This window comes from Oncorhynchus mykiss, chromosome 16 (assembly GCF_057628025.1).
Source record: "Oncorhynchus mykiss isolate SJ-2025 chromosome 16, ASM5762802v1, whole genome shotgun sequence".
Classification (NCBI taxonomy): domain Eukaryota; kingdom Metazoa; phylum Chordata; class Actinopteri; order Salmoniformes; family Salmonidae; genus Oncorhynchus; species Oncorhynchus mykiss.
In genome coordinates, this window is record NC_143037.1 from 35,326,685 (window position 1) to 35,352,476 (window position 25,792).

Sequence of the window (25,792 nt, forward strand, 5' to 3'; positions counted from 1 at the left end):
ATGTATGAGAGCATCATCTGTTCCGGACGACTGTGTGATCACGCTCTCCGTAGCCGACGTGAGTAAGACCTTTAAACAGGTCAACATACACAAGGCTGCGGGGCCAGATGGATTACCAGGACGTGTGCTCCGGGCATGTGCTGACCAACTGGCAGGTGTCTTCACTGACATTTTCAACATGTCCCTGATTAAGTCTGTAATGCCAACATGTTTCAAGCAGACCACCATAGTCCCTGTGCCTAAGAACACAAAGGCAACCTGCCTAACTGACTACAGACCTGTAGCACTCACGTCCGTAGCCATGATGTGCTTTGAAAGGTTGGTAATGGCTCACATCAACACCATTATCCCAGAAACCCTAGGCCCATTCCAATTTGCATACCGCCCAAACAGATCCACAGATGATGCAATCTCTATTGCACTCCACACTGCCCTTTCCCACCTGGACAAAAGGAACACTTAGGTGAGAATGCTATTCATTGACTACAGCTCAGCGTTCAACACCATAGTACCCTCAAAGCTCATCACTAAGCTAAGGATCCTGGGACTAAACATCTCCCTCTGCAACTGGATCCTGGACATCCTGACGGGCCACCCCCAGGTTGTGAGGGTAGGTAGCAACATATCTGCCATGCTGATCCTCAACACTGGAGCTCCATATGGGTGCGTGCTCAGTCCCCTCCCTGTTCACCCACGACTTCATGGCCAGGCACGACTCCAACACCATCATTAAGTTTGCAGACGACACAACAGTGGTAGGCCTGATCACCGACAACGACGAGACAGCCTATAGGGAGGAGGTCAGAGACCTGGCCATGTGGTGCCAGAATAACAACCTATCCCTTAACATAACCAAGACTAAGGAGATGATTGTGGACTACAGGAAAAGGAGGACCGAGCATGCCCCCATTCTCATCGACGGGGCTGTAGTGGAGCAGGTTGAGAGGTTCAAGTTCCTTGGTGTCCACATCAACAACAAACTAGAATGGTCCAAACACACCAAGACAGTCGTGAAGAGGGCACAACAAAGCCTATTCCCCCTCAGGAAACTAAAAAGATTTGGCATGGGTCCTGAGATCCTCAAAATGTTCTACAGCTGCAACATCGAGAGCATCCTGGTTGCATCACTGCCTGGTACAGCAATTGCTCGGCCTCTGAACGCAAGGCACTTCAGAGGGTAGTGCGTACGGCCTAGTACATCACTGGGGCCAAGCTTCCTGCCATCCAGGACCTCTGCACCAGGCGGTGTCAGAGGAAGGCCCTAAAAATTGTCAAAGACCCCAGCCACCCTAGTCATAGACTGTTCTCTCGACTACAGCATGGCAAGTGGTACCGGAGTGCCAAGTCTAGGACAAAAAGGCTTCTCAACAGTTTTTACCCCCAAGCCATAAGACTCCTGAACAGGTAATCAAAAGGCTACCTGGACTATTTGCCTTCTGTTCCCCCGCCAACCCCTCTTTTTTACGCTGCTGCAACTCTCTGTTTATCATATATGCATAGTCACCTTAACTATACATTAATGTGCATACTACCTCAATTGGGCCGACCAACCAGTCCTCCCGCACATTGGCTAACTCTGTTCATCATAAATGCATAGTCACGTTAACCATATCTAAAGGGACATACTACCTCAATCAGCCTGACTAACCGGTGTCTGTATGTAGCCTCGCTACTTCTATAGCCTCGCTACTGTATATAGCCTGTCTTTTTACTGTTTTTTTATTTTTTTATTTATTGTTTATTTATTTATTTTTATCTATTGTTCACCTAATACTTTTTTTTCATTATTGGTTAGAGCCTGTAAGTAAGCATTTCACTGTAAGGTCTACTACACCTGTGGCATTCGGCGCACGTGACAAATAAACATTGATTTGATTTGATTTGAAATGGTTCCAATCATATTTCCACCTTTAATTTTTCTCATAGGGGATTTTAGAAACACTTAAAATAAGGGCTGTGTTTTTTGTAGGCTTACCTTGTCGTGAGATAGATTAGATAGTTAATCCAGAGATTCTTGCCTCGATTCGGTAGTGTCATCCAGATCATCATGGCATTTGTAGTTCTTAATGATAGCCACATTAGCAGCTAATCAGCGTTTCATTTTTGGGGGGTAAATACAGGCAAATATATTGATAAAGGTCACCTTGTCTGAGAGAGACTTACATGGTTATCAACAGGTCAAATGAGTGAGTCAACATGTTTTTTCTACTCGCACGCACACACACACAAACACACACACACACACACACACACACACACACACACACACACACACACACACACACACACACACACACACACACACACACACACACACACACACACACAGCAGTCTTGTTAAGAAGTATTATGGCTTGGGGTTAGAAGCTGTTCAGGATCCTGTTGGTTCCAGACTTGGTGCATTGGTACTGCTTGCCGTGGGGTAGCAGAGAGAACAGTCTATGGCTCAGGCCTTCTTCTGACACCACCTGGTAGTTTTTGCGTTTATACAGGAACCACGGTAATATCCCGTGCTTGACTTGGGACTGAAATGGTTGCCCGTACTCATTTTGGGAGCTGGAGCTGTTTATATTTAGGTGCAAGAGCTCCAAGATACTGTTGTGCTGATATTCTATAAGAGGTGCAGGAGCTCTAACAGTATAAATGTTGAGGTGCCGGTACTCAGCTCCGGTGAGTTCCTATCCAGGTCAAGCACTGGTAATATGACGGTACCAAAACGTCATGATACTTATGATACCACCATTTTGTCGACGTACCCGTCGAGACCTGGTACGTCCAGCAGATGAAGCCATCGCCTCGTGATGTATACTCCGTCTTTCACCAGGCCTCGACGAGTCTCCCCCGCTGTGGCTGACCTGTTGTATGCCACAATAGGCACAGAAAAAAAGGGTCTGCTACTCATGAGATGTGCTTCAACGGTTACATTCATGTAGGCCTAATGTAAGCCTAAACTGTATAAAACATATCTCTCTTTCTGGTGCTCCTTAAATTCTGTTTGGTGCCTAACGTTTTAAAAGTTGGGAGCAGTGTTTTTATGGGGGAGAGCGAGAGAGTGGTGTGTGTGTGTGTGTGTGTTTATGAAAGAGAGGGAGACAGAGAGAGTGTGTGTGTGTGTGTGTGTGTGTGTGTGTGTGTGTGTGTTAAATTGCAAGAAATTGACAAGAAACTGTGTGTACTACTCCCTTCACAGAACAGCGCAAACTGTCTCTAACCAGAATAGAAAGAGGAGTGGGAGGCCCCAGTGCACAACTGAGCAAGAGAACAAGTACATTACAGTGTCTAGGTTGAGAAACAGACGCCTCCCAAGTACTCAACTGGCATCTCATTAAATAGTAACTGCAAAACACCTGTCTCAACGTCAACAGTGAAGATGCGACTCCGGGATGGCCTTCTAGGCAGAGTTCCTATGTCCAGTGTCTGTGATCTTTTGCCCATCTTAATCTTTTCTTTTTATCTGGCCAGACTGAGAAATTGCTTTTTTTTCTCAACTCTGGCACTTTTCCTGGAATTGCCTGGCTCGAGAGGAGTCAAGGCCATCAGCAAGCCCCGGAGCGAGGTGAGTCACACAGTGAACTACTTCACCTCCTGTTGGGAACACCATGAATCAACTGCACCCATGGTCCCGGTGAAGGTTGACGAACACGACACGGAAGCTCCATTAGTCTCCGGAAGTATGGTTACCCTCGTAAACACGAGCCTGCTGAACCAGGATACCGAACGTGGTAGGGAGATGTCCATTTCCTGTGTTCATGGGGACACAAAGCGGTATCCAACCGTATGGGCCAACATTGTGACGCCACAAGGGAACTGCCAGATTATGGTGGGTGCAGTCGCAGAGTTGCCGGTACCTCTCTCAGTGGGACGAGATTGTCCGCTGTTCGCGGCCCTGTGGGGGCACGAGCTTTTGAAGAAGGTACTAGCCGGCAGAAGACGAGAGTGAAGACGACCCATCGCCTGTGAGGCCCGGAAGCAAACGGTTGATCGACCTGTATCTATGGGTCCGGAGGGTGCCGGAACCCAACTCCCTCCTGGGGAACCATGTGAGGAAGAGCCCAGCCTCCCCGTCCTCGATTTCGAGGGGCCAGTCGAGACACCCCCTGGGGGCCAACTGAGGGAACAATTTGGGACGGCCCAGTGGGAGGATCCTAACTTGAAAGCCGCCACAGCTCAAGTGATAGCGGTGGATGGACAACTACAGTGGGGCAAAAAAGTATTTAGTCAGCCACCAATTGTGCAAGTTCTCCCACTTAAAAAGATTAGAGAGGCCTGTAATTTTCATTATAGGTACACTTCAACTATGACAGACAAAATGAGAAAAAAATCTAGAAAATCACATTGTAGGATTTTTTATGAATTTATTTGCAAATTATGGTGGAAAATAAGTATTTGGTCAATAACAAAAGTTTATCTCAATACTTTGTTATATACCCTTTGTTGGCAATGACAGAGGTCAAACGTTTTCTGTAAGTCTTCACAAGGTTTTCACACACTGTTGCTGGTATTTTGGCCCATTCCTCCATGCAGATCTCCTCTAGAGCAGTGATGTTTTGGGGCTGTTGCTGGGCAACACAGACTTTCAACTCCCTCCAAAGATTTTCTATGGGGTTGAGATCTGGAGACTGGCCAGGCCACTCCAGGACCTTGAAATGCTTCTTACGGAGCCACTCCTTCGTTGCCCGGGCGGTGTGTTTGGGATCATTGTCATGCTGAAAGACCCAGCCACGTTTCATCTTCAATGCCCTTGCTGATGGAAGGAGGTTTTCACTCAAAATCTCACGATACATGGCCCCATTCATTCTTCCCTTTACACGGATCAGTCGTCCTGGTCCCTTTGCAGAAAAACAGCCCCAAAGCATGATGTTTCCACCCCCATGCTTCACAGTAGGTATGGTGTTCTTTGGATACAACTCAGCATTCTTTGTCCTCCAAACACGAGAAGTTGAGTTTTTACCAAAAAGTAATATTTTGGTTTCATCTGACCATATGACATTCCCCCAATCTTCTTCTGGATCATCCAAATGCTCTCTAGCAAACTTCAGACGGGCCTGGACATGTACTGGCTTAAGCTGGGGGACACGTCTGGCACTGCAGGATTTGAGTCCCTGGCAGCATAGTGTGTTACTGATGGTAGGCTTTGTTACTTTGGTCCCAGCTCTCTGCAGGTCATTCACTAGGTCCCCCCGTGTGGTTCTGGGATCATTTTGACCCCACGGGGTGAGATCTTGCGTAGAGCCCCAGATCGAGGGAGATTATCAGTGGTCTTGTATGTCTTCCATTTCCTAATAATTGCTCCCACAGTTGATTTCTTCAAACCAAGCTGCTTACCTATTGCAGATTCAGTCTTCACAGCCTGGTGCAGGTCTACAATTTTGTTTCTGGTGTCCTTTGACAGCTCTTTGGTCTTGGCCATAGTGGAGTTTGGAGTGTGACTGTTTGAGATTGTGGACAGGTGTCTTTCATACTGATAAAAAGGTTCAAACAGGTGCCATTAATACAGGTAACGAGTGGAGGACAGAGGAGCCTCTTAAAGAAGAAGTGACCAAATACTTATTTTCCACCATAATTTGCAAATAAATTCATAAACAATCCTACAATGTGATTTTCTGGATTTTTTTTCTCATTTTGTCTGTCATAGTTGAAGTGTACCTATGATGAAAATTACAGGCCTCTCTCATCTTTTTAAGTGTGAGAACATGCACAATTGGTGGCTGACTAAATGCTTTTGTGCCCCACTGTACTTCCGGAGGTGAGTGACTGGCAATACCCCCATCTCCAAATCAAGAATAACATTTTGTATCGGGTGTCGCGCCAACAGGGAAAACTTTGAGAGGTATTGTTGCTTCCCCAACGGTACGTGGAAATCATTCTTCAGCTGGCCCACACCCACCTGTTGGGGGTGAACCTGGGAATGGAGAAGACCCGGGAATGGATTGCCGCTCAGTTCCACTGACCTGGGATGAGGAGGGCCATGGAAGATTACTGTCGCAGCTGCCCGGAGTGTCAAATGACTGCCCCAAATGCACATTTACAAAACCCACTGGTCCCCTTACCAATCAGCCCTTTGAACGCATCGCCATGGACATAGTGGGATCCCTGGTAAAAACAGCACGAGGACACTGGTACATCCTGGTAATAGTGGACTATGCCACCCGGTACCCGAGGCCATTCCCCTACGTGCGGCTGTATCCAAGGGAATCGCCCGGGAGCTGTTCTACCTCTTTAGCCGGGTGGGCATCCCAAATGAGATCCTGACCAACCAAGGTACTGAGTTTATGTCCTGCCTATTGAAAGAGTTGTGTGCTCTCCTGCAGATCAAGCAGATCCGAACCTCTGTCTTCCACCTGCAGACGGATGGGCTCGTCAAGCGGTTCAATAAAATGCTCAAACAAATGCTGCGGAAGGTCATCGAGCAGGACGGGAAAAATTGGGACCAGTTACTACCCTACCTAATGTTATACTGATATACTGTTATACTGATGCTGAATTGCGTTGAATTGCGTCTCTATACTGACGCTTTGCTTGTTCGATTGCCCTGCGGAGGGAATAGCTGCACTGTTTGTATTCGGTTGTGTTTCCGGTCGCCTTGCCATGATTAAAAGCAGGAGGAAACAAGACATGATTAAAAGCAGTAGGAAACAACATCTCCACCCCGTTGATCCTCAACACTGGGGCCCCACAAGGGTGCGTTCTCAGCCCTCTCCTGTACTCCCTGTTCACCCATGACTGCGTGGCCATGCAAGCTTCCAACTCAATCATCAAGTTTGCAGACGACACTACAGTAGTAGGCCTGATTACCAACAACGACGAGACAGCCTACAGGGAGGAGGTGAGGGCCCTCGGAGTGTGGTGTCAGGAAAATAACCTCTCACTCCACATCAACAAAACAAAGGAGATGGTCGTGGACTTCAGGAAACAGCAGAGGGAGCACCCCTCATCTACATCGATGGGACAGTAGTGGAGAAGGTAGAAAGTTTTAAGTTCCTCAGCGTACACATCACGGACAAACTAAAATGGTCCACCCACACAGACAGCATGGTGAAGAAGGCGCAACAGAAATTTTGCTTGTCATCTAAAACACTCACAAACTTTTACAAATGCACATAGACATAGAATCACTGGTCACTTTAATAATGTTTATATACTGCTTTACTCATTTCATATGTATATACTGTATTCCTTTCTACTGTATTTTAGTCAATGCCACTTCGACATTGCTCGTCCTAATATTTATATATTTCTTATTTTCATAATTTTACTTTTAGATTTGTGTGTATTGTTTTTGATTTGTTAGATATTACTGCACTGTTGGAGCTAGGAACACAAGCATTTCGCAACACCCGCAATAACATCTGATAAATATGTTTATATGACGAGAAAATTTGATTTGAAGCACCCCTAACCCCATCCTACAATAACTATTCCCTTATTCTGACAGGAGTTTGTTTTCCTTATTGCCATTTCAAGCCAAATAGAAGTTCACCATGTCCTTGTTGGTTCTCAAGGGCTACACAGGTTTTGTTTTTCACCCATCCCTAACAGTCTATGGCTGTCACAGACGGTTACAAAAGAGGTGGTTGAGTTTAAAAGTCCTAGTTTGTAATAGTGTGAGCGTTGAAATGAGAATAGTCTCTTTCAGAGCTTGAGAATAGTCTCTCTGAGTTTTAATTCAAGCAAAAGTATGCCTGGCTTTCTAAAAAGGGACCTTGACAGACTGTGAATGGTGGACTATTTTCAGAGACAGTATGTCAAATGTTATGTGCCAAATGTCACATAAACACAAGCTTGATCTACTTTGATTAATCCCAAGAGCCAATGATTCACCTGAGAAGTAAGTACCACATTTAGAGTATGTGAGTGATACATTTAGTTATTATTTTATATTTTTCTCAACATTTTTATTAATTTTTTAGATAAATATATATTTAGTCGGTTGAAAATACGTCAACTCTGCCAAAAATGACCATGTTGTAGCTGTTGAATAACGCAATACAAAAATTATGATATTTGCAGAAAAGACATGATAAAAAGCCATGTCAATAGAAATGTAATGAAAAGTACTTATTGAATGAGTAATTGTTTGTGTCGATGTGTACCAGATGTTTGGGGCCGTGTACAGCACACCCGAATTGGGTAATCCTCGACAAAATCCCCATTGCATCAACTCGATGCATCGTCGCACTCCCCCTCCCCTCCCCTCCCCCACTGCACTCGACGTCCCTGGTGCTGCAGAGTACCTTTAACCAGCCTGTACCGTTTAAGGTTAGGGTATGGACGTCCCAAGGATCCCGAATAGCACTGAGCGAGCAACATATAGGCATAGAAGCACATTCCGGTGGTGTGTGCGGCGGGAGAGGGGAGAAAACGCTATGCCGTGGACCGCAGCAAGGCATATTGGTGATGTTACGTCTTCGCGGAAACGGCTAAACGTAATCCAGCGACAAATCAAGGAGCCAATAGTAGATCTCACTGAAAAATATTTGGCATTACTGTTGAAAAATTCATTCTGGGGACGGAACGGACATAAATAAGCAGTTCCACGTTGTAGCTACTCACATAGTGGAGGCGAACCTGGGGGAATAGCTACATAGACTATAATAATTGAGAGAAACAGGTAGGCTAACGGTAGCTATGCGTTCTCTGTATTTTTTGTTTGCATTTTTGCAAACCAACCTTCTCTTTGTAGCTGATTTGTTTATTCTGTTCAGTGGTTCACTAGCAAGATAGTTCTTCTTAAGGTAAATTAGAGACATAACGTTAAGTGTACAAGCATGTAAAGTATGATTTGCACATGTAAAATGAGTTGCACTTATATAATCAGTTTTGTAGTGGCAAAATATTAGCAAACATTTAACTTCTTTTGAGAATAAATGCAACAACACTTTCAAGCAATGGTCCCACATTTTTTTTCGGCAGTAACGTTAAGCAATTTTCAGATCTGCTGAGCACAAACTTGAACCTTGTGTGAATTCCGTAAAACTTCCAGCGCGCGTTAACTGTGAGCGCAGAGGCTGTACCCGCTTTAATTTAGCTTTAACAGTGGCCAAGTAGGCTAATGTGGCTATTTGATCATAATGTAGGCCTAACATAAAAAACAATGTTGAAAATGCACCCCATAACATTTTAATATGTAAATCGCTGTTCAATCATTCAGCCTACAGTAGCAGTCAATGTGTGGCGTTCGATGTCTACATTCCATAAGACATTTGAAGAAAAAAACCATGCAGGGTTTAACATTAACCTGTTTATCCACTTGTCCGGCAAGGAGGTGACTGAAAAGGATGTTTGATTCAAGAAGCCACTTTACAAAATTAAAAGCATTATTATTCCAATACAATTACAGAGAATCAGACAAATTGTGCTAGCCTCAGGCTATTAGCTACTCAACACTGCCCCTTTAAGGCAAAAGCTCTTTACTTGACTGGCTTTTTAAAGATGTCTAGAAATGTACACGTGTTGTGGTCTTGAAGGAAGCAACCACTCTCCTATTGCTGACTACAAATTATCTATAACTGGGCTAATAACTCACTAGCAAAGAATATGAACAAAATGTGCACACGTGGCTACATGCTGCTCTTGTTTTGATCTCAAAACATGCACATCCTACTAAGAACCACAGTTGTAAGTTCAAGGTAAAGGGCACAGATCCATATATGGCAATGGCCTATTTGCATATAGGCCTACTGCAGATTGGTAATGCTGACCGGTCTGTGTAGAGTATGGGCTGAATCAAAAGTACATTTGCCGATGTCAAATCTGTTTTGGCACTAATTTAGCAACTAACCTGTGGCGAAAGTTTTGTAGTTGTAAAAAAATAAATAAATAAGCAAGCAGCAGATTTGATGTAAGTTCTCTATGTCAATTAATGGAAAAGTTGTAGGCAGATTGTTGTATTTTCTGGAACAAAAGGTTTGACGTCAATACCAGAGTGGATTCAGAAAAGGTAGAACTACACTTAATGCATTGGTTACAGTTAGTACTGAGTTGACCAAAGCTTTGGCAAGGAAGGAAGTGATATCAATAGTATATTTTGACATTGAAAAAGCATATTATACAATGTTATGGGAAGGTCTACTGATGAAATTGATTGGAAAGGGTATTAGTGGGGGAATGTACAACTGGATTATGGATTTCTTGTTTGACTGAACCTTCCAGGTCAGGATGGGATCGGAGTTATCAAGAGAATTTGAGGTGGAAAATGGAACTCCACAGGGTAGTGCTATTAGTCCTATCTTATTCACGTGGATGATGGATGATATCTTCGGGAATATCGGACAGGGTATATGCAGATGCTGGTGCCATTTGGATAAGTGGAAGACATATTCCTTGTCTAATAGAAAATGCAAGGTGCTGTTGGCGCAGTAAAATAATGGTCCTTATGGTGTTTCAAGTTATCTGTGTATCTTTCCACATATTGTTTGGTAACAACCAAGAAGAGTAGTAATATGTTCGGACTCTGCATCAGTTCATGTAGTTTAATATCTGGGAAGTCAGAACGGGAGGATTTATGGCACCAGCGACTCCTGTGGCGGGCCGGGCGCAGTGCACGCTAACCAAGGTTGCCAGGTGCACGGTGTTTCCTCCGACACATTGGTGCGGCTGGCTTCCGGGTTGGATGCACGCTGTGTTAAGAAGCAGTGCGGCTTGTGTATCGGAGGACGCATTACTTTCAACCTTTGTCTCTCCCGAGCCCGTACGGCAGTTGTAGAGACAAGATAGTAGCTACTAAAAAACAATTGGATACCATGAAATTGGGGAGAAAGAGGTAAAATACAAAAAAAAGAATGATGCTTGAGGCTTACAAATAAATGGTATTACAATTAAGTTCTGTTGGATTCTGGCAAATACATTTTATGGAAATTATATAGTAGATATAACAGCAAAAAAAACTGAAAATAATATTGTGGATATAGAGGGTAGAGGTAGAGGGGAAAATAAAACATTGATTTGGAAAAATGGGTTAGATTGCTGGCAGAGACAATGGGATAAAAGTAGTAAGGGCATTCCTATAGTACAAGGAAATCTGTACAGGAGATAGTGTCATAAAATGGGAACAGAAGGAAGGAAGTTATGTTGTGCAGGATGAGATTATGGCATATGGGATTGAATTCCTCTAAAATTGGTAGTGAAACATGGTACTGGAATGTGTAATGGCTGAATGGTAGAGGAAACAGTTGATCATGTATTATTATTTTGTGAAATGTATGATGTAGAAAGGGAGAGGTTGTTTTATAGGGTCAGAGGTTGGATGGAATGGGGATTATGTGGTATTTTGGATGGGGATGATGGGAGTAGTGAGGTTTGTAGGGAATTATTTTATTCAGGCGGGCATATTCGTCTGACCAATAAGGTGAGGTGTTGTCATTCTGGAACTTGCTTTCAAACAGGGTGCCAGGGTTCCGGTCTGGAAGCACGTTTTCCACTGTGCTAATATGGATAAAATGTGTTAAAATTACTAAATGATATTAACAGAATTTGAAAGCTACAGAAAGGCATGGCCTCTTCTCAATCGAAATAGCATGGCTGGTTAGCTAACTATCATTAGAGTGTTCTGGTTAGCCTGTATCTAGTGGTTCTTACATTGTGTAACAGAGCAATAGGTACTATGTACTTTTCAAATGGTTGAGACTAACATTAATTTAGGAAATGATTGTTTGCTCCGTGTATATTTGGTGTGTAGACAGTTTGTTGGCTTTGCTAGTTAGCAAGCTGAGATCTATGCTCAAGTTGGCTAACATTAGCTAGCTTGCTAGTGATGTTTTGAAGAGAAAAGGCTAGCTCCCTGTAGAATCAAGATGAGGGGATGGGAAAGATTAGATGTGTAGTTGCTTCAATTTGGCTGTTGCAGTGCCCAGACGAGACGAGAGCAAACTGCTACAGCTATTAAAAAAAAGATTAGATACCTAGATGTCAATGTCAAACCAAAAAAATGTATATCTTTGTAATTGGCTTGCTATTTGAGCTGCATTTCCTGTAAATGTGATCTAATATTATAGTTTGAACAACATAAACTAGCTAGCTATCTCACGCAAGCAGGCTTTTCTCCTCCTTGCTGGTCTGCAGATGCATGACTACATGATCATGTTGGGGCTGTAACATTTAATGGAAATTGCACTACAACAACAACTAGCTAGCTATGTCAGACATTTTCAGGAAAAGCAGCTCATACAGCAAGCCAATAAAATGTATATCATTGCATTTGTGCTTGGTGGTTTGAGTCTTTGAATATTTTTAGGGCATTTGTCTGACACCGCCTGGTATAGAGCTCCTGGATGGCAGGGAGTATGGCCCCAGTGATGTACTGGGCCGTACGCACTACCCTCCATAATGCTTTGCCGAGCAGTTGCCATACGAAGAGGTGATGCAGCCAGTCAAGATGCTCTCAATGGTGCAGCTGTATAACTTTTTGAGGATAAGATGCCAAATATTTTCAGCCTCCTGAGGGGGTAGGGGCATTGTCAACTGTGTTGGTGTTTAGATCATAATAGTTCCTTAGTGATGTATACACCAAGGAACATGAAGCTCTTGACCTGCTCTACTACAGCCCTGTCGAAGTGAATGGGAGCATGTTCGGCCCTCCATTTCCTGTAGTCCATGATAAGCACCTTTTGTCTTGCCCATGCTGAGGGAGATGTTGTTGTCCTGGTGCCAGACTGCCAAGTCTCTGATCACCTCCCTAATAGGCTGTCATCATCGTCGGTGATCAGGCCTGCCACCGTTGTTTTGTCGCCAAACTTAATGATGGCGTTGGAGTTGTGCATGGCCACACAGTCGTGGTAGGGAGTACAGGAGGGGACTGAGCACACACTCCTGAGGGGCTCTTGTGTTGAGGGTCAGCGTGGCAGATGTGTTGTTGCCTACCCTCACCACCTGGGGGTGGCCATCGGGATGTCAAGGACCCAGTTGCAGAGGGAGGAGTCCTAAGCTTAGTGAGGAGCTTGGAGGGCACTATGGTGTTGAACACGGAGCTATAGTCAATGAACAGTATTCTCACGTAGGTGTTCCTTTTGTCCAGATGGGAAAGTGTTTCTGGGATGATGGTGTTGATGTGAGCCATGACCATTCTTTCAAATCATTTCATGGGTACAGATGTGAGTACTATGGGGTGGTAGTAATTTAGACAGGTTACCTTGGCTTTCTTAGGAACAAGGACTATGGTGGTTTGCTTGAAACGTGGGTATTCCAGAATGGGTCAGAATGCGTCCTGGTAATCCATCTGGCCCTGCAGCCTTGTGACTGTTGAACAAGTTTTGATCATAGTCCTGTTTTTACTCTTTGCCTGTTTGATGGTTCATTGGAGGGCGTAGTGGGATTTCTTATAAATGTCCGGATAGTGTCCTGCTCCTTAAAAGCGGCAGCTCTAACTTTTAACTCGGATGTTGCCTGTAATCCATGGCTTCTGGTTGGGATATGTACATATGTTCACTATGGGGACAACGCCATCGATGCACTTATTAACCTTTCTGATCTCCCCATCCCGGATCCGGGTTCGTGAATACAGACTCAAGCTCATTACCATAACGCAACGTTAACTATTCATGAAAATCGCAAATGAAATGAAATAAATATGCTAGCTCTCAAGCTTAGCCTTTTGTTAACAACACTGTCATCTCAGATTTTCAAAATATGCTTCTCAACCATTGCAAAACAAGCATTTGTGTAACAGTATTGATGGCTAACGTAGCATTTAGCATTAGCATTCAGCTGGCAACATTTACACAAAAAAAACAGAAAAGCATTCAAAAAAATCATTTACCTTTGAAGAACTTCAGATGTTTTCAATGAGGAGACTCTTAGATAGCAAATGTTCAGTTTTTCCTGAAAGATTATTTGTTTAGGACAAATCGCTCCGTTTTCTGCGTCACGTTTAGCTATGAAAAAACCCCTGTATCCAGGATTGTGTAAATCTATCAGCAAGCTCATTAGCATAACACAACGTTAACTATTTATGAAAATCGCAAATGAAATGAAATAAATATGCCATCTCTCAAGCTTAGCCTTTTGTAAACAACACTGTCATCTCAGATTTTCAAAATATGCTTCTCAACCATAGGAAAACAATAATTTGTGTAAAAGTAGCTAGCTAGAGTTAGCATTTCGCGTTAGCATTTAGCGTTAGCATTAGCGTTAGCATCCAGCACGCAACATTAACAAAAACATAAAAGCCTTCAAATAAAATAATTTACCTTTGAAGAACTTCTGATGTTTTCAATGAGGATACTCTCAGTTAGATAGCAGATGCTCAGTTTTTCCAAAAAGATTCCTTGTGTATTAGAAATAGCTCCGTTTTATACATCACATTTGGCTACCAAAAAAAATCCATAAATTCAGTCCTCAAAACGCAAACTTTTTTCCAAATTAACTCCATAATATCGACTGAAAACATGGCAAACGTTGTTTAGAATCAATCATCAAGGTGTTTTTCACATATCTCTTCATTGATACATCGTTCTTGGACACATGCTTTCTCCCCTGAATCAAATGGTAAAGTAGAAGCAGCTGGCAATTGCGCACCGAATTCGACGCAGGACACCAGGCGGACACTTGGAAAATGTAGTCTCTTATGGTCAATCTTCCAATGATATGCCTACAAATACGTCACAATGCTGCTAAGACCTTGGGCGAACGACAGAAAGTGTAGGCTCATTCGTTGCGCAATCACAGCCATATAAGGAGAGAATGGAAAACAGAGCTTCAGAAATTCTGCTAATTCCTGGGTGATGCATCATCTTGGTTTCGCCTGTAGAATGAGTTCTGGGGCACTTACAGACAAAATCTTTGCAGATTCTGAAACTTCAGAGTGTTTTCTTTCCAAAACTGTCAAGAATATGCATAGTCGAGCATCTTTTCGTGACAAAATATCGCACTTAAAACGGGAACGTTTTTTATCCAAAAATGAAATAGCGCCCCTAGAGCTCTAACAGGTTAATGAAGCTGGTGACTGATGTGGTAGACTCCTTATTTCTGTCGGATGAATCCCAGAACATATTCCAGTCTGCGCTAGCAAAACAGTCCTATGTCTTGGCATCCGCTTCATCTGACCACTTCCGTATTGAGCATGTCACTGGTACTTCCTGTTTTGAGTTTTTGCTTGTAAGCAGGAATAAGGACGATAGAGTTATGGTCTGATTTGCCAAATGGAGGGCAGGGGAGAGCTTTGTGTTGCGTAAAGGTGATCTAGAGATTTTTCTACTCTAGTTGCACAGGTGGAATGCTGCATTAAAATCTCCGGCCACCAGGTGCACTTCCTCTGGATGAGCATTTTATTTTTCGCTTATGGCCCTATACAGCTCGTTGAGTGCAGTCTTAGTGGCAGCATTGGTTTGCGGTGGTAAATAGACGGCTAGGAAAATACAGAAACTCAATTATTAAATAGTATGGTCTACAGTTTATCATAAGGTATTCTAACTCAGGCAAGCAGGACCTTGAGACTTCCTTAATATTAGAGATTGTGCACCAGCTGTTAATAAAGAGACCACCACCACTTACTGTTCTCTTACATTCTGTCCTTCTAATGCATAGAAAAAAACAGCTAGATTTACAGGTGAAGTTTTAAGTTTACATACACTTAGGGTGGAGTCATTAAAACTTGTTTATCAACCACTCCACACATTTCTTGTTAACAAACTAGTTTTGGCAAGTCAGTTAGAACATCTACTTTGTGCATGACACAAGTCATTTTTCCAACAATTGTTAACAGACAGATTATTTCACTTATAATTCACTGTGTCACAATTCCAGTGGGTCAGAAGTTTACATACACTAAGTTGACTGTGCCTTTAAACAGCTTGGAAAATTCCAGAAAATTATGTCATGGCTTTAGAAGCGTCTGATAGGCAAATTGACATAATTTTAGTCAATTGGAGGTGTACCTGTGGATGTATTTCACGGCCTACATTCAAACTCAGTGCTTCTTTGCTGGACATCATGTGAAAATCAAAAGAAATCAGCTAAGATCTCAGAAAAAAATTGTAGACCTCCACAAGTCTGGTTCATCCTTGGGAGCGATTTCCAAATGCCTGAAGGTACCACGTTCATCTGTACAAACAATAGTACGCAAATATAAACACCATGGGACCACGAACCCGCCATACCGCTCAGGAAGGAGAAGCGTTCTTTCTCCTAGAGATGAACCTACTTTGGTGCAAAAAGTGCAAATCAATCCCAGAACAACAGCAAAGGACCTTGTGAAGATGCTGGAGGAAACAAAAGTATCTATATCCACAGTAAAATGAGTCCTAACCTGAAAGGCTGCTCAGCAAGGAAGAAGCCACTGCTCCAAAACCTCCATTAAAAAAGCCAGACTACGGTTTGCAACTGCACATGGGGACAAAGATCGTACTATTTGGAGAAATGTCCTCTGGTCTGATGAAAGAAAAATAGAACTGTTTGGCCATAATGACCATCGTTATGTTTGGAGGAAAAAGGGGGAGGCTTGCAAGTCGAAGAACACTATCCCAACCTTGAAGCACGGGGGTGGCAACATCATGTTGTGGGGATGCTTTGCTGCAGGAGGGACTGGTGCACTTCACAAAATAGATGTCATCACGAGGAGTGAAAATGATGTGGATATATTGAAGCAACATCTCAAGACATCAGTCAGGAAGTTAAAGCTTGGTTGAAAATGGGTCTTCCAAATGGACAATGACCCCCAAGCATACTTCCAAAGTTGTGGCAAAATGGCTTAAGGACAACAAAGTCAAGGTATTGGAGTGGCCATCACAAAGCCCTGACTTCAATCCTATAGAATATTTGTGGGCAGAACTGGAAAAAAAGTCTGTGCGAGCAAGGAGGCCTACAAACCTGACTGTTACACCAGCGCTGTCAGGAGGAATGGGCCAAAATTCACCCAACTTATTGTGGGAACCTTGTGGGAGACTACCCAAAACATTTGACCCAAGTTAAACAATTGAAATGCAATGCTACCAAATACTTATTGAGTGTATGTAAACTTCTGAGCCACTGGGAATGTGATGTAAGAAATAAAAGCTGAAATGAATAATTATCTCTACTATTATTCTGACATTTCACATTCTTAAATAAAGTGGTGATCCTAACTGACCTAAGACAGGGAATTTTTACTAGGATTAAATGTCAGGAATTGTGAAGAACTGAGTTTAAATGTATTTGGCTAAGGTGTATGTACACCTCCGACTTCAACTGTATATTATCCATGTGCTTGTTCAGCCATGACTCAGAGAAGCATAGGATATTACAGTTCTTAATGTCCTGTTGATAGGATGGTCTCATTCGGAGCTTGTCCAGTTTAGCCTCCAGCGATTTCACATTCACCAATAGAACAGAGGGTAGAAGCAATTTTTATTATTTCGCCGCCATAGTCACACCGGGGTGCCCACATGCCAGCCTCTTTTGCACCTTCTACAAGTGTCTGGGATTTGGGCCTGGTCCGGGATAATCAATGTCTTTCGCCTCCGACTCATTGAAGTAGAAGTCCTCGTCCAAACGGGGTTTGTGATAGTTTCTGGACATCAGAACAGCTATTTTCAGTCATAGGAAACAATGGTAGAAACTTTATTGTCAAAGAAAGTTAAGATCAGCATTTATTCTCAAAATAAGTTACATGTTTGCAAATATTTTTTGCCACTACAAAACTGATTATACAGGTACAATTCATATTTTACATGTGCAAATCATATATTCTTGAACACTTGTCTCTAATTTACCTACATAAATTCTGTTCAACAGCTAGCTAGCTAGCAAGCAAGCAGTGTTGCATGCTGGCTAGCATGTCTTTCACATTTTCACCAGGAATGCCCATTTGTGTGTGTGTGTGTGATAGGGAGAGCTTCAGTTTAAGCATACTCAGGACAGTTTGGGAGTCAAACACTGTTTTTATTCTGCAGCAGCATGGTGAATAATGTGCAGAGAGTCGACGACACCTGGCGAACATGCACCAAAAGCAACTCAAGTGGCACGAGCAACAGCGGCGGCGAGAGTTCCAAGGAGAGCTCTCGCTCCTCGACGCCTGTGCTGGCTGCCGACCGCACGGAAAGGCTACGGGACAAGATGCGCAGGCGGACAGAGTCAGGCGACCACTGGTTTTCCCTAGAGTTCTTCCCCCCTCGTACTGCCAGTGGGGCTGTCAATCTCGTCTCTAGGTCTGTAGCTGAAACTCATTTGCCGTTGGCTTGTTCTAGCTAGTAACTCAAAACGAGGTCAGAGTTTGAAATTAGCAGCTAACTAGCTAGCAGATCCGACCCGGTTCCTTACAGCTGCACTAGGAACGGACAGGGTTCCTGTGTAGATTAAGACACAGCGACGCCAGTGTGAGATATGGCTTGGAAAATGTACCTCAATCCAGGGATGAGAAATGCATTGTACTGCAAATTGCCCCATTATCCCAACTGTTACACCGAGAAGAATGTACAACTGATAGTTAGCTAGCAGTTGTTCAATATTCTCTGTAATAGTTGGGATAATGGGGCAATTTTGGAGTACAACGTACTTCTCATTCCTGGATTGAGGTATGTTTTCCGAGCCATATTTTGCGCTGGCTCCACGTTGTCTTAATCTACACAGGAAGCCTGTCTGTTCCTAGTGCAGCTGTAAGCAAGTGGGTCGGATCTGCGCGCTAAACTGCCAAGTAACTACTTTTAGCAACGCTAGTGTGTAATTAGCTTGCAAAAAAAACGGAATAGTCTGCCAGAAGTGAAATAAAATTCAATTTTTACTTACTCTGCCGATTGTCCGTAGGATTGGTCCTTAGGCAGGAGGGACTCTGCCGATTGTCCGTAGGATTGGTCCTTAGGCAGGAATGTCCGTAGGATTGGTCCTTAGGCAGGAGGGAAATTGAGAAAAAAACATCTAATAGAACATATATTAAACAGACTTTCCAAACGTGGGTCTGTTGTAGACCCAATTTCTCTACACTTACATCATGAATGTGTGCCATAAAAAGCAAGGACTTGTGAGGGACTTTTATTTTGACATGAGGTAAGCAGAGAGGATTTGACCTAGCTGAGGAGCTGCTGCATGCATGTACAACAGATCCACGTTTGGAAAATCTGTTTAATTATATGTTAATTAAATTACATGTTTTTTTAAATTCTCAAATTCACCCATGCATAAGGACCAAGCCTCAATATTTGTATTGAACTACCGGTGGACTATTCATTTTTTTGCCAGCCAATTCCCAGCAACGCTAGGGACGTGTAAATACTAGAGTTGCTAAAAGCAGCTACTAACTAACCACATCTTCTCTCTCTCCCATTTTTCCCATTCAGATTTGATCGCATGGGCTCTGGGGGGCCCCTGTTCATAGATATTACCTGGCATCCGGCGGGGGACCCAGGTTCGAACAAGGAGACCTCCTCTATGATGATTGCCAGCACAGCGGTCAACTACTGTGGCCTGGAGAGCATCCTGCACCTGACCTGCTGCAACCAGACCAAAGAAAAGATCACTGGATACCTGAGCAAAGCCAAACACCTTGGCCTGAAGAACATCATGGCTCTAAGAGGAGGTAGGGCCACATCGAGTAGGGTTACATTGCACATAGGCACAGGTTTAAGGGCAGTTTTCATATTTTCCTGATCTTTGGAACAACCCTGCTCTTCTACCCAGAGCATGGTTAGTCTATTGTAGGAGTGTTTGTGTGTGCGCTTGGCTATTGTATTCCAATAGCCTGAGGGTCTGCCTGATATTTGAAGTGAATTCCTGTTCAAAAATGTTTGTTCATATTGCTGCTCGTGGCCATGTCATATCGCTCACAATTACAGCCTCCTGCATCGCTCTCATTGCAATTGCTTTGGTTCACATTGTGGCTTGTGGTAAAATCATATCGCTGAGTCTCAGTTTAACCCTTATTTATCCAGATTTCTCTCATTGCGAAGAAGCGTTTTTCAAGAGGGACATGGAAACTACACTACCCGTCAAGTTTGGACACACGGGTTTTTCTTTATTTTTATCATTTTCTACATTGTAGAATAATAGTGAAGATATCAAAATGATGAAATAACACATATGTAGTAACCAAAAAAGCGTTACACAAATGAAAATATATTTGAGATTCTTCAAATTGCCACCCTTTGCCTTGATGACAGCTTTGCACACTCTTGGCATTCTCTCAACCAGATTCACCTGGAATGCTTTTCCAACAGTCTTGAAGGAGTTCTCACATATGCTGAGCACTTGTTTGCTGCTTTTCCTTCACTCTGCGTTCTGACTCATCCCAAACCATCTCAAATGATAGGCCCACTAAGCCCAAACCAGATGGGATGGCGTATCGCTGCAGAATCCTGTGGTAGCCATGCTGGTTAAGTGTGCCTTGAATTCTAAATAAATCACAGACAGCGTCACCCGCAATGCACCTCCACACCATAACACTACCTCCTCCATGCTTTACGGTGGCAAATACACGTGTTCACACACATTGCGTCTCACAAAAACACGGCGGTTGGAACCAAAAATCTCCAATTTGGACTCATCAGACCAAAGGACAGATTTCCACCAGTCTAATGTCCATTGCTCGTGTTTCTTGGCCCAAGCATGTCTCTTCTTCTTATTGGTGTCCTTTAGTAGTGGTTTCTTTGCAGCAATTCGACCACGAAGGACTTATTCACACAGTCTCCTCTGAACAGTTGATGTTGAGATGGGTCTGTGTACTTGAACTCTGAAGCATTTATTTGGGCTGCAATTTCTGAGGCTGGTAAGTCTAATGAACTTATCCTCTGCAGCAGAGGTAACTCTGGGTCTTCCATTCCTGCGTCGGTCCTCATGAGCGCCAGTTTCATCATCGCGCTTGATGGTTTTTGCGACTGCACTTGAAGAAACTTTCAAAGTTCTTGAAACTTTCCGCATCAACTGACATGTCTTATGTGTTATTTAATCGTTTTGTTGTCTTCAGTAGTATTCTACAATGTAGAGAATAGTCAAAATAAATGAAAAACCCTTGAATGAGTAGGTGTAATAAAACATTTGACCGGTAGTGTATACTGAGCAGAAATATAAACGCAACATGTAAAGTGTTCATCCCATGTTTTATGAGGTGAAATAAAAGATCCCAGAAATGTTCTGTATGCACAAAAAGCTTATTTTGCTCAAACTTTTTTGCACAAATTAGTTTAAGTCCCTGTGAGTGAGCGTTTCTCATTTTCCAAGATAATCTATCCACCTGACAGCTGTGGCATATTTTAAGAAGCTGATTAAACAACAGTCAATACACAGGTGCACCTTGTGCTGGGGACAATAAAAGGCCTCTCTACAATGTACAGTTTTGTCACGTCTCAAGTTTTGAGGGAGTGTGCAATTGGCAAGCTGACTGCAGAAATGTCCACCAGAGCTGTTGCCAGAGAATTGAATGTTCATTTCTCTACCATAAATGTTGTTTTAGAGAATTTGGCAGTATGTCCAACTGGCCTCACAACCGCAGACCACGTGTAACCACTCCATCCCATGACCTCCACATCAGACTTCTTCACATGCAGGTTCGTCTGAGACCAGCCACCCGGACAGCTGATGAAACTGGGTTTGCACAACCAAAGAATTTCTATACAATCTCAGAGAAGCTTGTGTATTCACCAGGGTCTTGACCTGACTGCAGTTCAGCATCGTAACCGACTTCAGTGGGCAAATGCTCACCTTCGATGGCCACTGGCACGCTGGAGAAGTGTGCTCTTCACGGATGAATCCCGGTTTCAACTGTACCGGGCAGATGGCAGACAGCGTGTATTGCGTTGTGTGGGCGAGCGGTTTGTTGATGTCACCGCTGTGAACAGAGTGCCCCATGGTGGCGGTGGGGTTATGGTATGGGTAGGCATAAGCTACGGACACAATTGATTTTGTCGATGGCAAGTTGAATGCACAGAGATACCATGATGATGAATGATATTTAGTAGATTAAATTGCGGGCGTAGCGAAATGCTGGTGTTCCTAGCTCCAACAATGCGGTAGTATCTAACAATTCACAACAACGCACATCTAAAGTGGCATTGACTGAAATAGAGTAGAATACAGTATATACATATGAGATGAGTAAAGCAGTTTGTAAACATTATTAAAGTGGCCACTGATTCCATGTCTATGTATATAAGGCAGCACTGGTTTCTGGTTTGGGTAGGTTTTAATAGACACCGTGGGAGCAACATCCTCTATACAGTTCCTCATGAACTCAGTCACTGTGTCTGTAAATGTCAATATTATTCTCTGAGGCTACCTGGAACATATCCCAGTCCGCGTGATCAAAATAATCTTAAAGCATTGATTCCAATTGGTCAAACCAGCGTTGAATAGACCTTAGCACGGGTACTTCCTGTTTGAGTTTCTGCCTATAGGAAGGGAGGAGCATCTCTAGGGCTTTTCCTAAGCAAGTACTACAGTCCATGTGTTTGATAGAACTTCGGTAGTGTTTTCCTCAAATTTGCTTTGTTAAAATCCCCAGATACAATAAAAGCGGCCTCAGAATATGTGGTTTACATAAAGTCGAGTGTAGTTCCTTGAGGGCTGTCGGGAGTATCGGCTTAAGGGGGAATATACACAGCTTTAACTAACCAAAGATAATTATCTTGGGAGGAAATGCAGTCGGAATTTGATTGAGGTATACAAGGTCGGGTGAGCAAAAAGACTTGAGTGTCCGTATGTTATCACAATCACACTATGAGTGGTTAATCATGAAACATACATCCCCGCCCTTCTTCTTCCCGGAGAGTTCTTTATTCCTGTCTGCACAATGAACTGAGAACCCAGCTGGCTGTTACGGTCCCTGAAGTCTCTGGAAGGAGATCCTCGCCCTGAGCTCGTCTACTTTATTGTCCAGAGACTGAACATTAGCGAGTAATATACTCAGAAGCGGTGGATGGTGTGCCTGCCTCTTGAGTGGGACTAGAAGTCCACTCCGAATACTTCTTCTCCGCTGGCAGCGTCTTGGAGCAGCCTCTGGGAAACGTTACTTGTGAACAAAGGATCCAATTCAGCAAAGTTGTATTTCTGGTCGTAATGCTGGTGAGTTACCACCACTCTGATATTCAAACGTTATTTCTGGCTGTATGTAATAACACAAACATTCTGGGCTAATAATGTAAGAAATAACACACAAAAAACAAAATACTGCGAAGTTGCTTAGGAGCTAGAAGCAGAGCTGCCATGTCTGTCGGCGCCCTTACCATAGCCATACCATAACAAGGCAAATGGTGGTCACACCAGATGGACTGGTTTTCTGTTCCCAAAAAATACACTTGCAGATGCATATTTGTATTCCCAGTCATGTGAAATCATAGATTAGGGCCTAATGAAGTTATTTCAATTGACTGATTTCACTGAACTGTCACTTAGTAAAATCTTTGAAATTGTTGCATCTTGCGTTTTCATATTTTTAAGTGTAGCTACGTCTTATTGTGACAAATTCCCTTTGAGCACCATATTTTCCTGATCTCTTTATAGATCCCGTAGGGGCTGACTGGGAAGAGGAAGAAGGGGGCTTCAACTATGCCACAGACCTGGTCAAACACATCCGCTGCGAGTTTGATGACTACTTTGACATCTGTGTGGCTGGTATGATTGATGCAAAATTACTTCTTTTTTAAATTTATTTTGTATTTTTTACACAGCTTCAGCATATTGTCATTTTATACTAATGATATCCTTTCATCAGGTTATTTGTGGAGGACTTTAAAGTAGGCTGTTGTACCTACTTATACGATGTGAGCATTTTATCTCCCGTAAAGCCATTTAGTCCTTCAAGTTGTTGGTAAAATGTGACCTGTACACACACACTGCACATTAAAACTCATTTATTGTGACAGGCTACCCTACTGGCCACCCGGAGGCAGAGAGCTACGACGAGGACCTGAGACACCTGAAGGAGAAAGTGGACGCCGGGGCAGACTTCATCATCACCCAGCTCTTCTTCCGGGCCGACACCTTCCTCAAGTTTGTCAGAGATTGCAGGGCCATAGGGATCACCTGCCCCATCCTACCAGGCATCTTCCCTATCCAGGTACTAAGGCCGGGACGATACCATTATCGGGATACTCGTTAGTATTGCGGCAAGGAAACAAAACTCGAGGCGGATTTGACTTCTTTAGGAGAATAGCCTTAATGTTGGAAACAAACATTATTATGTTGTTATCCAGAGTCACATGTATTTATTTTCCAAGCTGTAGCACACTTCTTTATTTTTTTTTTTTTTTTACATAGAGCAGGTTTTTAAAGGACCAAAATTGTTTTCATTTTTGCCATGAAAAAATATTGCATTACTGGTATCGTCTCAGCCCTATCAGGAAGTTTGGGACATAGGCCTAAACTGGGCCATGGACTTGTGTGTGGGGTGGTGTGGTCAAAGACTACATTTGTCGAAGGTTGAAAAGGAGGGGTTGCGTACTTTGTAACGCTTTCTTGGAATGGCATGTTCTAGGATGTGATGATAGCGAGCAATGTTGTAGAAAATGACCAAGTATGTTCCGTGCAAAAACAAAACATCATTCATCGGACAAGGGGACATTTTCCCATAAGGGGCAGTATATGTTTGGTGGGCGGGGTTTGCTTAATTTTAACAGGCAAGCTCAACCAATTACAGCTAAAGTATTTGAAATGATTTTCTAAAGTATTTGTATGTTTTGTTTTGTGTTTTATCATTCCTCCTTTCCTCCAGGGCTACCAATCTCTAAGGCAGCTGGTGAAGTTGTCCAAGCTGGAAGTGCCTGAGGAGATCATGCGGGTCATCGAGCCCATTAAGGACAACGACGCAGCCATCCGCAACTACGGCATTGAGCAGACCGTGGGCATGTGCCGCGTGCTCCTGGAGAGTGGCAATGTGCCGGGCCTCCACTTCTACACACTGAACCGCGAGGTGGCCACCATGGAGGTTCTGCGGCAGCTGGGCCTCTGGATCGAGGACCCCAGGTTGGTTGTCTAAGCCCGGACCACCCACCACACCATACCTGGGTCCAAATAGGATTGTTTTTTTCTTTCAAACACTTCAGATTGCTTGCTTGATTTAGCTGACACAGTATTTGAAGAATAATGAAATGTAAAGCTACTACCGTAATCCCGGTTCTCTGACAATATGAGTGAGATGTATCACATATGGGAATTTGTTTAGGATCGCCTACTTGAATTTTTTTATTTATTTTTTTATTTCACCTTTATTTAACCAGGTAGGCAAGTTGAGAACAAGTTCTCATTTACAATTGCGACCTGGCCAAGATAAAGCAAAGCAGTTCGACACATACAACGACACAGAGTTACACATGGAGTAAAACAAACATACAGTCAATAATACAGTATAAACAAGTCTATATACGATATACGAAGGCAAAAAGGCCATGGTGGCAAAGTAAATACAATATAGCAAGTAAAACAGTGGAATGGTAGATTTGCAATGGGAGAATGTGCAAAGTAGAAATAAAAATAATGGGGTGCAAAGGAGCAAAATAAATAAATTAATTAAATACAGTAGGGAATGAGGTAGTTGTTTGGGCTAAATTATAGGTGGACTATGTACAGGTGCAGTAATCTGTGAGCTGCACTGACAGTTGGTGCTTAAAGCTAGTGAGGGAGATAAGTGTTTCCAGTTTCAGAGATTTTTGTAGTTCGTTCCAGTCATTGGTAGCAGAGAACTGGAAGGAGAGGCGGCCAAAGAAAGAATTGGTTTTGGGGGTGACTGGAGAGATATACCTGCTGGAGCGTGTGCTGCAGGTGGGAGATGCAATGGTGACCAGCGAGCTGAGATAAGGGGGGACTTTACCTAGCAGGGTCTTGTAGATGACATGGAGCCAGTGGGTTTGGCGACGAGTATGAAGCGAGGGCCAGCCAACGAGAGCGTACAGGTCGCAATGGT

The 25,792-nt window shown here is 43.3% G+C and overlaps 1 protein-coding gene across 3 annotated transcripts in view; it reads left to right on the top strand.

The window, feature by feature from the left end:
• The first annotated feature begins 8,201 nt into the window (after positions 1–8,201).
• LOC110491842 (methylenetetrahydrofolate reductase (NADPH)) overlaps positions 8,202–25,792 on the top strand; it is a 30,259-nt gene continuing 12,668 nt past the window's right edge. Inside the window, exons 1-7 of one of the 3 annotated variants that reach the window (XM_090202580.1) lie at positions 8,243–8,611; positions 17,862–18,116; positions 19,242–19,480; positions 21,350–22,956; positions 23,395–23,505; positions 23,757–23,950; positions 24,605–24,855. In XM_090202580.1, coding sequence (XP_090058706.1) covers positions 24,665–24,855 — 191 coding nt within the window. In that variant the 5' untranslated portion in view covers positions 8,243–8,611; positions 17,862–18,116; positions 19,242–19,480; ... (2 more) ...; positions 23,757–23,950; positions 24,605–24,664. Of the gene's footprint in view, positions 8,612–17,861; positions 18,117–19,241; positions 19,481–21,349; positions 22,957–23,394; positions 23,506–23,756; positions 23,951–24,604; positions 24,856–25,792 lie in introns of all 3 variants that reach the window. The other 2 variants (XM_021565636.3, XM_021565637.3) reach the window with 2 other exon arrangements.